The 13,930-nt window shown below is 52.7% G+C and overlaps 1 protein-coding gene across 3 annotated transcripts in view; it reads right to left on the bottom strand.

Annotated features, from left to right (window-relative positions):
• Nucleotides 1–13,930, bottom strand: part of Mylk (myosin light chain kinase) — a 245,032-nt gene that overhangs the window by 70,493 nt on the left and 160,609 nt on the right. For 2 of the 3 annotated variants that reach the window (XM_029544243.1, XM_029544242.1), the window contains exons 14-16: nt 11,095–11,166; nt 9,555–10,642; nt 2,516–2,632 (exon numbers count right to left, since the gene is read on the bottom strand). In XM_029544243.1, coding sequence (XP_029400103.1) covers nt 2,516–2,632; nt 9,555–10,642; nt 11,095–11,166 — 1,277 coding nt within the window. Of the gene's footprint in view, nt 1–2,044; nt 2,419–2,515; nt 2,633–9,554; nt 10,643–11,094; nt 11,167–13,930 lie in introns of those variants that run through there. The other variant, XM_029544244.1, reaches the window with a different exon arrangement.

The following is a 13,930-nucleotide window of genomic DNA, read 5'->3' as shown; positions in this document are numbered from 1 at the left end:
CTGAGTCTGGAAGGAAGGGTGATATGACCACATTTAAGAAAGGGCACAAATACCCACAGGACCCAAGCAAGCACTTGTGGTCCTGTTGCCTCAGCCTCCCCACTGCTCAGAATCCAAGGTGGTGCACACCGACTCTTTTTTGAGAATTTGACTGAAACCACGGATCCCGTCTTTTAGAAAGATGCGCCTGCCCCCCACCTCCACCCCATCCCCTACATCCGACTTTGATGGTAAAAGGACGGTCAGATCTACTGAGATCGCTGAGTGAGGGGCAAAAGACAGGAGGTTCCTCAGCTTGACAAACACACCAACCCAAAGGAGGCAGAAAGGTGACTTAAGGACAAAGGAGCTGTTAAGGAGCCCACAGTCCTTCGCTTTGCCTAGCAGTGGCTCTTGGTGGAGGAATACAGCTGAGTGTGGCAAGATGCTCATCTAATAGATGGCATGGCTACATGTCCAGGTACATCAGCAAAGGCAAGGGAGACTGGGGGAGGGGTGAGGGTTGTCCCTTTTCCTTTCTGTAAACAAACCAGAACAAGTCCAACTGAGTCATCCCTGTTACCTCAGCTGATGTTTCCCCTGTCTTTCAAAGGCCCAGCTCCTAGTTTGTAGCCAGGAGCCAAACTCTCACTTCAAAGGGACTGGAGATAACTGACAGGCATCGCTGCGACCAGTAGAGACAGCAAAGAGTCTTTGGGCACACCTCCCGAGCAAAGTAAGCTTCTTAGGTTGCAGAATGAACGAACCCCCCCGCTAAATAAAACTCAAGCCAAACTAGCCCTCTTGAATATATCGTGAAACGGAAAAGGAAATCACACTTCGCAAACAAATCTGGAAAAGGTGCTGACACTATCCAGATAAGAGGAACAAATTGCTCTCTTGCCTGCAGCTCTCTGTGTAAATAGGAGCTCAAGAGGCCAGGGGTTTCAAAAGCAGATAACCTCCTTAGCAGGCTGAGCCGCTCATGGATGGGTCCAGTTTTCCACGAGGGAACTGCTTGGACAGGGGGCAGCCGCAGGCAGGTGGGAAGAGACACACAGAGGATTAAGCAGGAGCCTCACAGGACGCATCAAATTGACCGTGAACCTTGAGCTAGCAGATCGACTTCCTCCAAAGTCAATCCTAGAACTCCAGACAACCCAGCCCCTGTTAGACTCCTGGCTAGCAACTATTTCATTTACTTTGTGCGTTTTCAAAAGACACTTTTTTTCCTTTAGAGGACACTCTGTCTGTGCTCCCACTTATTATGCACCCCGGATCTCCGCTCTGTGACCAGGAAGTGGGGTTGTGAAATCTGGGGTGAGGACAAAGCCTTGTGAGACAGCTAGAAAACAGATTGGGATTGTAGGACTAAAGTGTTCACACTCAGGAGTCCGAACGACAACAGAGCTGTTCTTCTAGACGCCTTATGTGGACACCAGGTTTTGACAGGTTACTGATGGCTGCTAAGCAGGCGTTTCAGGGGCAAGAAACTGTTTTCCTGATTCTACCTTTTTATACACTTCCAGGGAAGTATAAAAATACAAAAAGAAAAAAAAAAAAAAAAAGGCACTGGCTTGAAAGTTGTGCGGGCTTTGCCCTGGCTCAGGCACTCTGGGGCCAGAGAGCCTCCTGTAGATGGCCTTTCTTTTCTGAACAGCCTCCGTTTTTTTCTCATTCGTAAAATATGGGCGTTGCAGCTGGGAATACAGCTCAGAGGAAAAGCCTTTGCCTGGCGCACGAGGAGTCCTGGTAGGGATGGATTTCTAATGCTGTCAGTCATGATGAGGAGAGATATAATGAAGGGCTTAGTCTAAACCATCCCATGGCTTGTGCTATTCCCAGGCTCGAATTCCACAGTCCTAGTGGGGGGCAGGGAAGGGAAGAGCCACAGATGCATGCTTCCTGTTGGGCCTTGCCCCTTCCTGAGTTGGAGAAGGCCACAGTCCTAACTGGTCTTGCTCAGTCCCCTCCTTCCCTCCTCTCTGCTGCCTTACTGCCAGGTCTTTTTGGCAGAAGTTGCCAAAAGTGTCCTCCTCTCTCCCCCTTTCTCAGCCTGACTCACCTTCTCTCAGAAGACACTTGAACTCTCAGCTCCCTCCTCACGCCCAGGCTCCTCAGTGGGCCTGGGCACCAGCACGGTGCACACTTGCTTGTGGTGGTTGGTTAAATACTTGTAGTCATTTTCCTGTGGGTGTGTCCTTTCTCGTGCTGGTGCCCTTATGCCTGGCTTCTCTGCCTAGAAGGTTCTGGGTGTGGAGGGCAGGAGTGGGAGGGGAGGAGAAGGCGAACAGTGCTTCTTCCTGGCCAGAGGATTCAGGAAGAGGCTCTGTGGGCCATCGAGCAATCAAGGTGAGGCCGCCACTTTCCTTTCCTCCCTGACTTGTTGTTTTAAAAGGTAGTTCGAGTCTCACCAAATGAACGTCGAAGTAAGGCTGGGGACAATCGGGGGTCGGGGGGTTCATTCCGATGTGGAAGGGGGGGGGGCAAGAGATGGGCCCTGTATGTGTAGTGGCAATGGATAAGCATGACGTACCATCCACAGTGACTTGGCAGGAACACTCCGCCTGGCCAGCGCTGTTCTTGGCTACACACTTGTACAGACCTCTGTCCTCAGGCAGTGCCTTCTCGATGGACACAGAGAAGCGGGAGCCTGGGGGGAGAACAGGAAATGCTGTGAGTAACCAGGAGAGGATCTGAGGCACAGTAGGTGTCTTTACAAGCCCCTTCTCAGACCCAATGGGAATCTGGTTCTCTCCTTTCTGACTCCTGTAAACTCTCTGTTGACAACTGACCCCAAAAGAGTGGATTCCTAATCAACGGTCCTGGGACCTCCTCCACTGCTGGAGGGCTCTTTTGGGAGGCTGCAGAAGGAGAGAGAAGGGACCCCTGTCAGTGGAAAAGAGGGGCAGGGAGCAGATTGACATGGCCTGCCCCTTACAGAGCATAAAGAGCCTGTCTGGGCACAGTCTTCTGGGGACAGTGGCAAGAAGGAGTCACCTGGCAGTGATGTTGGAGACACTGCTGGCTAAAGAGAGTTTTAAAAACAACAACAACAAAGCAAAAGAAACCATGCATTGGCCGCGCTGTGTGTGTGGAGGTCAGAGGTCAATTTCCAGGAGGTGTTTCTCTCCTTCCACCATGTGGGTGCAGGGGTTAAACTCTGGTCACAGTTTCCCACTTGCAGCAGGCATGTTTTCCCAATGAAACATCTGACCAGCCCAAGGTAAAGGAAGTTCTGGGTGAACAGACGAGTAGGAGGGGATAGGAATCCTCATTCAACAGCGACACCAGCCTTTGGGATGACTTCTTGTGAGATGGTAGTGGCTGTGATCTGTGACTGTGGCAAATGGCTTTTTAGGAAGGGTTTTACGGCTGAAGAATGGACTAATGAGGGGTACAAGGCCAGAGGCAAGGTTTCTGTGACAGCTGTCCTACAGGGCTGGGTCTTCTGGCCCCTCAGGGAGGGGTGAGGATGGCCTCTTTCCTCACAGCCCTTATGGTCTATCCTTGCCTGAGACACACCTCTGGGGGCCTGGAGGCAGACAGCAGGAAGGCAGGCTGAGCATAGACAAAGTTCAGGATCTGGTCCTTCCCCACCCGGCTCTCCCTCATCCCCAGACCGGTCAGTCCTCTTTAGGAGAACTTTCTGACTTGTGGGGGAAAGTCATCTAAGAATGGAGCCAGCCCGGCCAGCCAGGAGTGCAGCCATATGCTGGGTCCTACCTTGAGATGAGTAAGTAAGCTGTTCCCGGGGCATCCTGCCCAAGCTACCCAATGTCAGTGCACCGACCATCGCAATAGAATGACAGGGACACGTCCACCCCACTGCCTATATGCTATTTGTTATATACAACACCTAGACCACTGGCACTGGAGGACATTCCAAGTTTATGGGAGAGTGGGACAAGATGAATGGGCACCGTTCTCAGGGGAACCTTTTTAGCTCAAATGATGTATACTGGTTTTATCTCAACTTGACACAAGCTAGAGTCATCAGAAAGGAAGAAGCCTCAATTGAGAAAGTGCCTCAAAAGGATCCATCTGTAAGGCATTTTCTTAGTTAGTGATCAGAGGGGGAGGGTCCAGCCCATTGTGGGTGGTGACATCCCTGGGCTGGTGGTTCTGGGTTCTATAAGAAAGCAGGCTGAGCAAGTCATGGGGAGCAAGCCAGTAAGCAGCATCCCTCCATGGCCTCCGCATCAGCTCCTGTTTGCAGATTCCTGCCCTGCTTGAGTTCCTGTCCTGACTTCCTTTGCTGATGAACAACAGTGTAGAAGTGTAAGCCAAATAAACCCTTCCCTTGCCAACTTGCTTTTGGGTCATGTCGTTTCCTTGCAGCAACAGAAACCCCAACTGAGACAATCTGGTTACCCAAAGCTGATGCCAGGAGACTCAGAGAGCAAGGATGGCATCAGTGGGGGCCCTGAGGACCTCACTAGAGAGTGGGAAAGCCTACACTCTTTCCTGGGATAGGATAGCTGATCTATGTCCCCTCCCTCCTACTCAGCTCTTGAATAGGCCTGAGTTGAATTGTCTTCCCATGGTAAGGACAGTGGGCCATCTTCCCAACTGTAACAGAAAGGATCTTGGCTGGAGATGGAGAAAGTGTGGCACGAGAGTGAGAACTGGGAGGCTCAGGGACAGGGAAGCGAGGGCAGCCCGGCTGGAATCAGTCACCTGGCTGGATAGGAGGATGTTAGGGTGACACCTGGCCTGAAAGATAGGCTTAGAGGAAACCCACTCACCTCTGGATTTCCCTGGTCTGGGAGGACAAATTCCACTCTCCCATCCCCAAGTGATAGGCTGCCTCATCCCTCAGTTTTTTTTTTTTTTTTTCCGGTCAGCTGCCTATGACCCGAAACTTAAATGACAGGCCCAGTGAATGACAGCAGGACAGCTGGAAGGGCAGTGGAGGCCCTGAAAGAGACCCGCCTCTCTCCCAGCTCTCCAGGGCCCCAGCAGAACTTGACCATGGTCACATGCATGTGTGGGTTGGAAGAAGACTGGGCAGGCTGGAGGCTGGCTAGCCCAGATGAAGAATCTGGTATTTCCTGTGGGACGGCTCATTCTTGACCTCTAGAAGAAAACTGTTTCCCAGCATTTTTTTTTTTTTTTTTTTTTAAGAATCCTTGGCCTGTTAGCCTGCTAGGGAGTTGAGGGAGTGAGGGGGGATGGGAAGCAAGAATCCACTGAGTGGTTCCCCAGCTCTGCCAGGAGCCCCTCCTGGCCGAGGAGTCACTCTTCTGTGATTGAAGACCCCCCAGCTTCCCTTTTCAGAGTGGGTGGGGAGAGGGGAAAGAAGGGGCAAGGATTGGGGTGAGGGTTGCCAGGCTCCTGGTTATTCTGCAAGCCTCCCTGACTTGCCCTCCCAGACCGCTAATCACCTGGGGTCCCTTCCTTGGACACAGTGTCCTCTGTGTCACCTCTAAGACCCTAGCTCTAGCTGTGCCTCTCCTGGGTTCCCCAGGCCTCTGAGCACACTGGTAGCGGCGAAGGCCATGTCAAGGCCATTGCTGAATCACACTCCTGTCTGCCGTGCTATCTCTGAGGGCGATAGCCACGTCTGAAATGCAACTGCAATAAAATGTTATGGAGGTTATTTCCACAGCAGGGGATCTGGATCTATTCAAGACAAGATCACGAACCCAGAATCAATAATATATGTCTGTATGTATTGTTGAAAAAAAAGAGAGAGAACTAAGAGACAAATTCCAAGTTCTTTAAGTGGGTTCTACATACAAGCAAACGGATCGCGTATACAGTCGGTGCTATATAATTTGTAGAATGAGCTTATACAGGATTGAAAAAGACTTCACTAGATTCCACCCTGAAGGCAATAAAAAATGAATCATCTCTCGACAACAGCAATGAAAATAAAGCCTCTTTACTGGGCTGGGAGAAATGTTTTGCTAGGGGAAGCCCGGCCTGGAGGCAGGAAGCAACACACAGATAAAAGGCCCTTTCAATGCTACCTCAGCTCTGCCTGGACTCCAGGGTCATTGCTCCCCTGACCCAGCCCCACAGCTAAGATAGGTCTAGACAGGGAGGCCCAGGTGCCTGTCCCTGGAGGACAGGCCCAGCTGATGGTCTCCTGAACACAGACATCCCACAGCTCTGGCTGCCAGAGGAGGAAAACCACTTCTACTCGACTCTTAAGAATAGCCCAGTGGTCAAATGCCACCAATGGCCGTCACACCTCTGTTTTGGGATTTCCTCAGCACTAAGTGGGGTGGGTGTAATCCTGTCCTGCAGGCTGTGGGGCTCGGCGGAGAAGCTCCTGGGTACTTATACAGGCGTCCCCTAGCAAGGGGAGCTCTGAGGTCAAGGGATCCATTGGGTGTCTCAACTAAAGTGACAGGGCTAAGAAGAGATCCTGGAGGAAGTGAATCTTGATAGAGGGGAGAGAGACAAGTTGAGGGGGTCAGTGCAGTCAGGGGTAGGGGTAGGGAGGTGCTGGGAGACAGGAAGATGGGTACTGCCCTTCACCCCTGCTCATCATCTCAAATCACAGACTTCCTTAGTTCCAGTGACAACATCCCTCTGTCTTCTCCATCCCAGCCCCAGCCATCACCCTGCCCTTCGAGCCAGGCTCCGGATTTTATGGCAGATGTCTGTACTTCTTGCACGGGGTTCTTTCCCTTGGTGGGCACGCTCACCTTGGCAGACTGGGCCTCACCACCATGGTCCCTGATCTCTTGAGCAGTCTCCATCCTTGTCTTTGGCCCGGAGTCCATCCAAGCCCCTAACCCCCCAGCTTCTCGTGCTACATTCCTCACTCCTAAATCTCCCCTGCATGGCTCGCGGTTGCTTTTAGACATGTTCTCTGACAGGATGTGGGCTGAAATCAGGGCCAAGTCACCCCCGCCATAGCCTAGATAGGCCCATGTGGAAGCAGCCAGCCTTTAGTGCCCCAGCCCTGCACAGGGCCTACCTACTGCCAGCTTCCCTGCTGCCCAAGTCTGGCCTGCTTTCTGGGCTTTCCTACCAGTCCCCAAGTCCCCAGCATGGAACATCTCGTCCTCTCAGACCTCTCTGTGGCATTGGCTCCAACAGCTGCATCCCAGTGAGCCCATGTCCTTGCTGCCAGACCCACTAGGAGCAGATTCACTCCACCTCTGGCCACCACCTGGCTGCCTTCCAGGAGCTCTCCAGGGAGAGCTGATAAGTCCTAAGATGCACTTCCCCTGGGTGGGGGAAACAAAACCCTCATAAAGACTTGGTGGGTGCAGGCTCAGGGGGCAGCGTTGGTATTTGGAGAACAAGCACTCTGCCCTTTCCTGTGGCAAGATAGGCTCTCATCACAGGTCTCTTTCCTCCATGGCAGGGAAGAGGATGGCCTCTTCCTTTCTCTGTTACTTAATTGCTGTGCAACCTTGGGCAGTTTAATTAACTTCTCTGTTATAAGGATACTTGGGAGTGTGAGAATGAAGGGATTAGAATATGTCACTGTATAGGATGGTATCCGGACAAGCTGCCCCACTAATGGAAACGAGCTATTCATCCTTTGAAATACTGAGACTATGGTTGGCAGTTTGCTTTGGAGCTCTCTCTGTGAGCCCCACCTCCCCTCTCACAGTCTCTCTTGTCACTGTGGACTTTAGTCCCCCCCCCGTGATGATGTTGTTTCTGTCTCTGTGCTCTGAGTGAAGATTACTCCGATCAACCCTGGCCTAAGAGCAGCCAGAGACTGGGGGCTCCGGAGCACTTCTGTGGTCAGGACTGAGGTCTCTCTTATACTGCTCACTCGAGCAGACTCTGTAAGTGGCCATTGGTGGCTCTGGCTTTGGGAACTGCCACCTCCATCACCGCTGAACCCCAATTTTCCTGATGTTGGTGTATGCATAGACAATATCATGCAGGATTCTACCACTTACATATCCCAGGTGGGTGGCTGTCCTCTATCCTGCCCATAGAGGTCACTGGTCGTGGTGACCGGGGAAACACTCCCAGTCAAGTTTTCCAGTTTGAGTGGAAGGCTCTTGGGTGGGACAGGGAGGACTTCTTACCCCACCACAGTGGCCCTAAGACCTCCTGTGTGTGGGCACCACAGGGGCAGAACTAGCAGACACAGGGGGACAGACGCCTTCTGGAAGACCCTGCCAACCTGAGGTCATCAGTGTGAAAAAGTTACTGTCAACGCATTAGCAGAAGATTACAGACTCTCTCTCTGCTGAAAAAAAAAAAAAAAAGTCCAGTTTGCCTTTCGGTCATTCAACATTTAGACTCCACACGTTTCTTACTCCACGATTGGCTGACTGAATCGTGGAGTAAGGGACATGGTCCCTGCTATCTACAAATGCTTCCTTCCAGGGTTGTGGAGGTAGACAGCTGTGGGATGAGGGGAGAGTGTGTGGAGAGGGGAGTGACCAGGGGAGAGTGGAGAGAGGAGGGGAAGAAGGGGCTGGCGTCTCAGTGCACTGGCATTTGCTAAGACCTGTCCACGCAGCCATGCAGGGACTTCCCTCTGTACCTCAAGGGCACATGCCACATTCTAGGACCTTCTTCATGATCCTTTAGGGTCAGCTCTAGCTCAGGCAGGACCCTGTCTCTCCACTAGCCACCTCAGTGGACTGTGGGAGCTTCTCTGGCCTAGGAGTTTCTGATAAGACTTGTGACTTAGAAGAACATCTTAAGCCACACCGAGGGCTGGTTTGGTGACTCTCGGCAGCAGGTGAAGGTGCTTTCCTCCCAACCTCCTCCCCACCTGAGTTTGATCCTAGGGGCCACACACAGTGGCAGGAAAGAACCGGTTCGAGCTGTCCTCTCCCCTCCAAACATGACCACACACACACACACACACACACACAAAATAAATGTAACAGGACAGTAACCCATAACAAGGGACTGGAGATAACCTCCTCGCACTCCCGTCTTCTCTGGTGTAAACTGGCAGGCTTGAGAACTCCAAAGCCCCAAAGGCCACGGGTGGCAGGACTCGCACCAACCCCCAATCAAGAATGTGAAATACCAGCAAACAAAAGTCTCATCCAAATTAGGAAGCGAGCAGCTCCGTCCCGCGTGAGCGGGCCCATCGGGGCCGTGTAAGGGTTTGGCTTGCCCACGGGGCCCTTCAGACCCACAGTGTTCTCAAGAATAAGCTGTGGCTGATGCCAGCCTATAGCTCCATACCAGCACGCCATCACTCAGTGTTTCCTACATTCACTTCTCAAGGAATAATGGGCACGGGGTCCCCAGCTAACCTCAGCTCCATGTCCCCCTTCTCTCTGTCTGCTAAGCATAGCTCTCTCTACGGGGGTAGGGAATGTTGAACACTCAGTCCTAGGGAAGCTCAGAGGAGACCTGGGTAGTGTACCAGGACAGGGCTCTGCCAGACAGACACCAAGGCACAGCATGTACCACAAGGCTCAGAAGCCCAGCTCGCATCCACAGTAGGCTCATGTGCATACCCAGGGCCCCTCAGCAGAGAGCTCACCCTGTAAAAGAGGGGGAGTAGGGTGGCTATTCCAGCTCAGGCCATGGCTGCAAGTGACTATCAAGCAGATTACAGGTTCATGCTTTGACAGTGACCCATGGACAGGGTTCCCATCTTCCCTACCCTCGCCCTCATTTACCTTCTTGGGCGAGGACGATGAATTTTGTGGTCTTGAGTGTCTTTCCATTCAGTGTCCAGGTGACAGTGGCAGGGGGATCAGAGGTCACCTGGCACTGGAGTAGCAGCTTCTCCCCCTCGGCCACATGGACATCTTGTAGCTTTTCCTTGAAAACTGGGGCTGAGCCTTGACTCTCAGGTCGTTTTTCATTGCCCGTGGCTCCGACCTGCCCTTTCTTACAGTTCACATCATTCTTTACCTCCTTGACTTCTTCTTTCCCAGCTGGTTTCGGGGTCTCGGCAGACTTGGCATTGCCCACAGGCTTCTGGGGCTCAGCAGGCTGTGTGCTGGTTACAGGTTTTAGGGACCCTGAAGGCTGTGCGTTGGCTATGGGTTTCGGGGTCTCGGCAGGCTTGGCGTTACCCACGGGCTTCAGGGTCTCGGCAGGCTTGGCGTTGCCTATGGGTTTCGGGGTCTCAGCAGGCTTGGCGTTGACTACGGGTTTCAGGGCCCCGACGGCCTGCGCATTACCTGCAGGTGTGGGACTTTCCCCAGCCTTGACATTCAAGACCTCAGCGCTGTTGCCCCCATTCTCCGAGGGTGACTTCTTCTTGCCACCTAGCACGGAGCGAAAGTCGGGGGTAGCAGCTTTTGGAGGTGGTGCCTTCTCAGGAACGGGGGTCTTAGGGGTCCCCTTCTTGGCGAGGACAGACCGGAAGTCCACCTGCTGAGGGCTATGCACCTTCCTCTCTTCCTCGGATACGGTCTTTGGCTTCACTTGCCGCTGAAGGTTGGCGCGGAAATCCATCTGCTCGGCTGGGATGTCCTTCAGGTCGTCTTCTGAGACTGCCTTGGTGCTCACCTTCTTTCCCAGGAGGTCTCGAAAATCCAGCTGCCCTACCTCCTGTTGGCGGATGGCCTCTTCTGTGTGCAGCCTGGTCTCCACCCGTCTCTTCAACAGCCCCCTCACGTCTTCTCCGTCTTCCTCCTCAAGCCAACCCTGCCCTCTCGCTGGCCAGCAGGGCCTCAGGGTCCCATGACGGTCACCATCACCATGAGCACCAACTCCTCCACCACAGAGGCCCTCGCAGCTGGCAGGCTCCCGCCCCCTGCAATAACCAGTGAAGGAAAAAAGAGAAAGTAGCAAGAGGAAAAGGGGCTGGGTAAGGCAGGAACGTCAGGGGAGAGCAAATCCCTGAGGGCGGAGGGTAGAGAGGAGGGGGAAGGGGACGTGGGGGCCGGCCAGGCTGTGTTTATAGAAGGGAACATTGGCGAGAGGCACTCACTCGCCTAGTTGGTTTATTATATCGGTAATGATTTCAGTAGCCTTATAAGGGTGTGTGCAAAAAAAAAAATAGAGAGAGAGAAAAGAAAAGGAAACACACATCCCCCCCCCCTGCCTTCTTCTGGCCTCCCTCCTTCATCCCCTTCCAATCTTTCTCTTTGGCTCTGGTAGCCTCAGCAGGAGGACACAAACAACCCCAGGCTTCAGGGCCAGGCAGAGGGTGGTGGGTGCTTTCGTATTCAGGGACCTGGCCAGGCTACTCCTGGGGGCACTCACCGTGGTGGGGCTCTGGAAGGACTGTTGTGCAGCATCAGTGACACTTGGCAACTGCACTCGCCAACCCGGTTCCTGATGAAGTCAAGGACAATACAATAAGAGCTATGCGGTTCCCTGGGCAAAGGTCCTATTCAGCTCGGGGCTGGAAGGGTGCATAGCAAGTGTAGACTTGGTCATGGGCTCATGGGCCATAGAGGAAGGAGGAGGCCTACGGCTTAGCTGTGGCTTCCATCCCAGACTTAGATCTAAGCTAGGGCTCTCACCCTGCAGCTTTGATTTTTACAGTTCCAGATTCAAAAGAAAGGGGCGGGGGAGGTATTTGGGAGGGCAGCAAAGATCAGCATCTACAAATGGGAATCCTTTAACCCTATCAATCGATCCCTCAGTCCAAGACTAAAGGCTGCTGAGGGGTTGTGATGAAGCCTCTGGTCTATGCAGACAGGCTCTGCTCAGATGCCCAGTGACCTGACCTGATTCTAGACTCCCTCAAAGTAATGACAGCCACTTCCCCTACGGCTGCATTTTCCTTGAAAACAGTCATAGCCTCTCTTCATTAATCAGAACACTCTGTGTTAAGAAACCTAACATGCGTGCCTCCCAACATGGGTGGCCCCTTTCTTTTCCTCCTTCAGGTGGGGAGGGCTCTGGATTCCTTACAATCACAGAGCTGTTCAGCCTCCCGGGTGCTTGACCCAGCTGAGGCCCCTCTTCTCAGGCAAGGGGCTGAATGGATTCAAAGCAGTTGAGCCGTCTGGCCTGAGAGGCTGCCCTCTGCTGGTGCTTCAAAGTGATGTCTCCTAAAGGGGAAAGTCTGGGAATGAAATGGGTAAGTTCTACCGTTCCAAGGACCATGTTTATCCAGGACCCTCTGGCCCTCATGACTGCCACATGCTTTGTCTTGTTCTCACGGCCTGCCAGTTTGGTCTGGAGAGTGTAGGGAAGGAGGCTCTGGGGATTATGCAAGACAGTGCCGGGATTCTCAGGTCCCACACTTCCCTAGGTGCCTCAGCTTAGACTGCTGGGTCTGAGCGACCCTTCCAGACCCGTGATAGACATACCAGTTGCCAGGCCTGGACCTCCTCCTCCTCGCAAAACTCATCTCATTTTGTCTATGGTTCTGACAGCTTAGAGGCAGTACTGTTTATATAAGGCAGACGGAATGCATGAAGGTTGAACAATGTCCCTAAACTCAGGGTCTGGGACCTGGATCTACCTACATTCAAGACTAGTGGCCTGTGCACAGGCCCCACATTGCTTATCAGAACCAGTTTGCTCTGGAATCTTTGTGTGTTTCTTCGTGTGTCTGTATACATGTGCGCCTTAACCACAAGAGTGGAGCCCACACGTAAGTGTATGGGACCACCTGGCAGGTACCTACATCTTGAGTCTGGGGAAATGTGCTTACATGTCCACCTCATTTTGTCTGACACTTCTTCATGGAAAGACAATAGCAGCTACAGAGTGGTTCTGCTTCTCGGGGTCTGTGGACTTGCTCCTCACCCTTGGGCAGGGACCCGTGTGAACCAGGATAGGTTGATTTGCTTCCTCCTAGCCCTCTTTCTCCTCCTTCGCTCTACCCCTTGTCTTTGTGCTATCCTGGGCTGTGGCCACGTTGATCCCTTCCTGGGACCTCACTCCTCTCTCCTCCCTGTCAGTCCCTGTAGTTTGCCCCTTCCTTGAGGCCTGGGTTCTTCAAAGTGACCAAGTGAAGGCACCTGAAGTGTGCAGGCTACACCTCTATCTGGAAGCTCATGAGTGCCAGGCTGTGAGCAAGCCACCTGGTTTCCTGATTCTGTCAGCCTCCCGGGCAGTGTTAAGCTACTTTTTCTCTACCTCACAGTGATGCTGGCATGGAACAGAGCAAGATGCCCAGCGGGTGTTTCCTTGGTAGCTCCTTTTTCATCACATTATCTCTGAGTTTCCTCTTGTTGTAAGGAGGACAAAACCCAGGCATAGAAATCAGGAGCAGATCCTGACCAGATGGCCCCACTTTACCCTTGCCACACTCTAGGAGGCTGTGCATAAGAGATTTGTCTGCTGAGCTGGAGCTACAATGTATCTATATATCCCCAAAGAGGGAAGCAAGGAAGGGCTCTTGTCATTGCCATGATCTGTGGTGGGGAGCACGGACAAAGATAAGCCCCGCCCAAGGTCTCTAGCGCCACCCTGAGGTCTTCAGACAGATGAGAGGGAAGAACACAGAGACACCATGGCTGGGCCACTAGGGGAACAATACTGAACGCTTAAAATGAAAACCTCTACTGGGCCTTTAAGGCAAGACATGGGTTCTTCTGGAGTCTATAAAGTTCAGATAGACTCTTTCCTGGGCCCATCTACCAGTGACCTCACCAGCAGGAACAGTATCTTGGAGACATCTTTAATATTACCCACACTCCTTCACAAACAGGCTGAGACTGAGGCCCTGGCCTGAGGTCACCACACAGGACAGGGCAGTCATCCCGTATGCTGCGAACCTGCCACAGACACGCTCCCCTTTCTCGAGTCCCATATTAGAGGCTCACACTCTGGTTAAGAGCCTTGCAACGTGCCCCTCCCCCAAACGCCATCACACAGGACAATTTTATATGCAAAGGTGAAGAACTAATTTTCTGGAAAATGTCTGTGCTTTCTAACATCTCAGCTGGCACTTGGAGCTGATGTGTTCCTAGTTCTCCTCTCGGTCAGGGCTGGCAAAGGGAAGGGGAGGTCAAAACTCATCCATGCCCACTACTCCACAGGAATAGATTGCACCCCCTTGGTTGTCTCCCACCTCCACTCCCCAGCCTTCCTCCTTATCCTCCTCATCCTCCCCCCCCTTTTTTTTTTTTTTTTTTTT

The sequence above is a fragment of the Mus pahari genome, chromosome 12 (assembly GCF_900095145.1).
Source record: "Mus pahari chromosome 12, PAHARI_EIJ_v1.1, whole genome shotgun sequence".
Taxonomy (NCBI): Eukaryota; Metazoa; Chordata; class Mammalia; order Rodentia; family Muridae; genus Mus; species Mus pahari.
The sequence above is the reverse complement of the archived record's forward strand: the minus strand, read 5'-3'. Positions and strand labels throughout refer to the sequence as shown.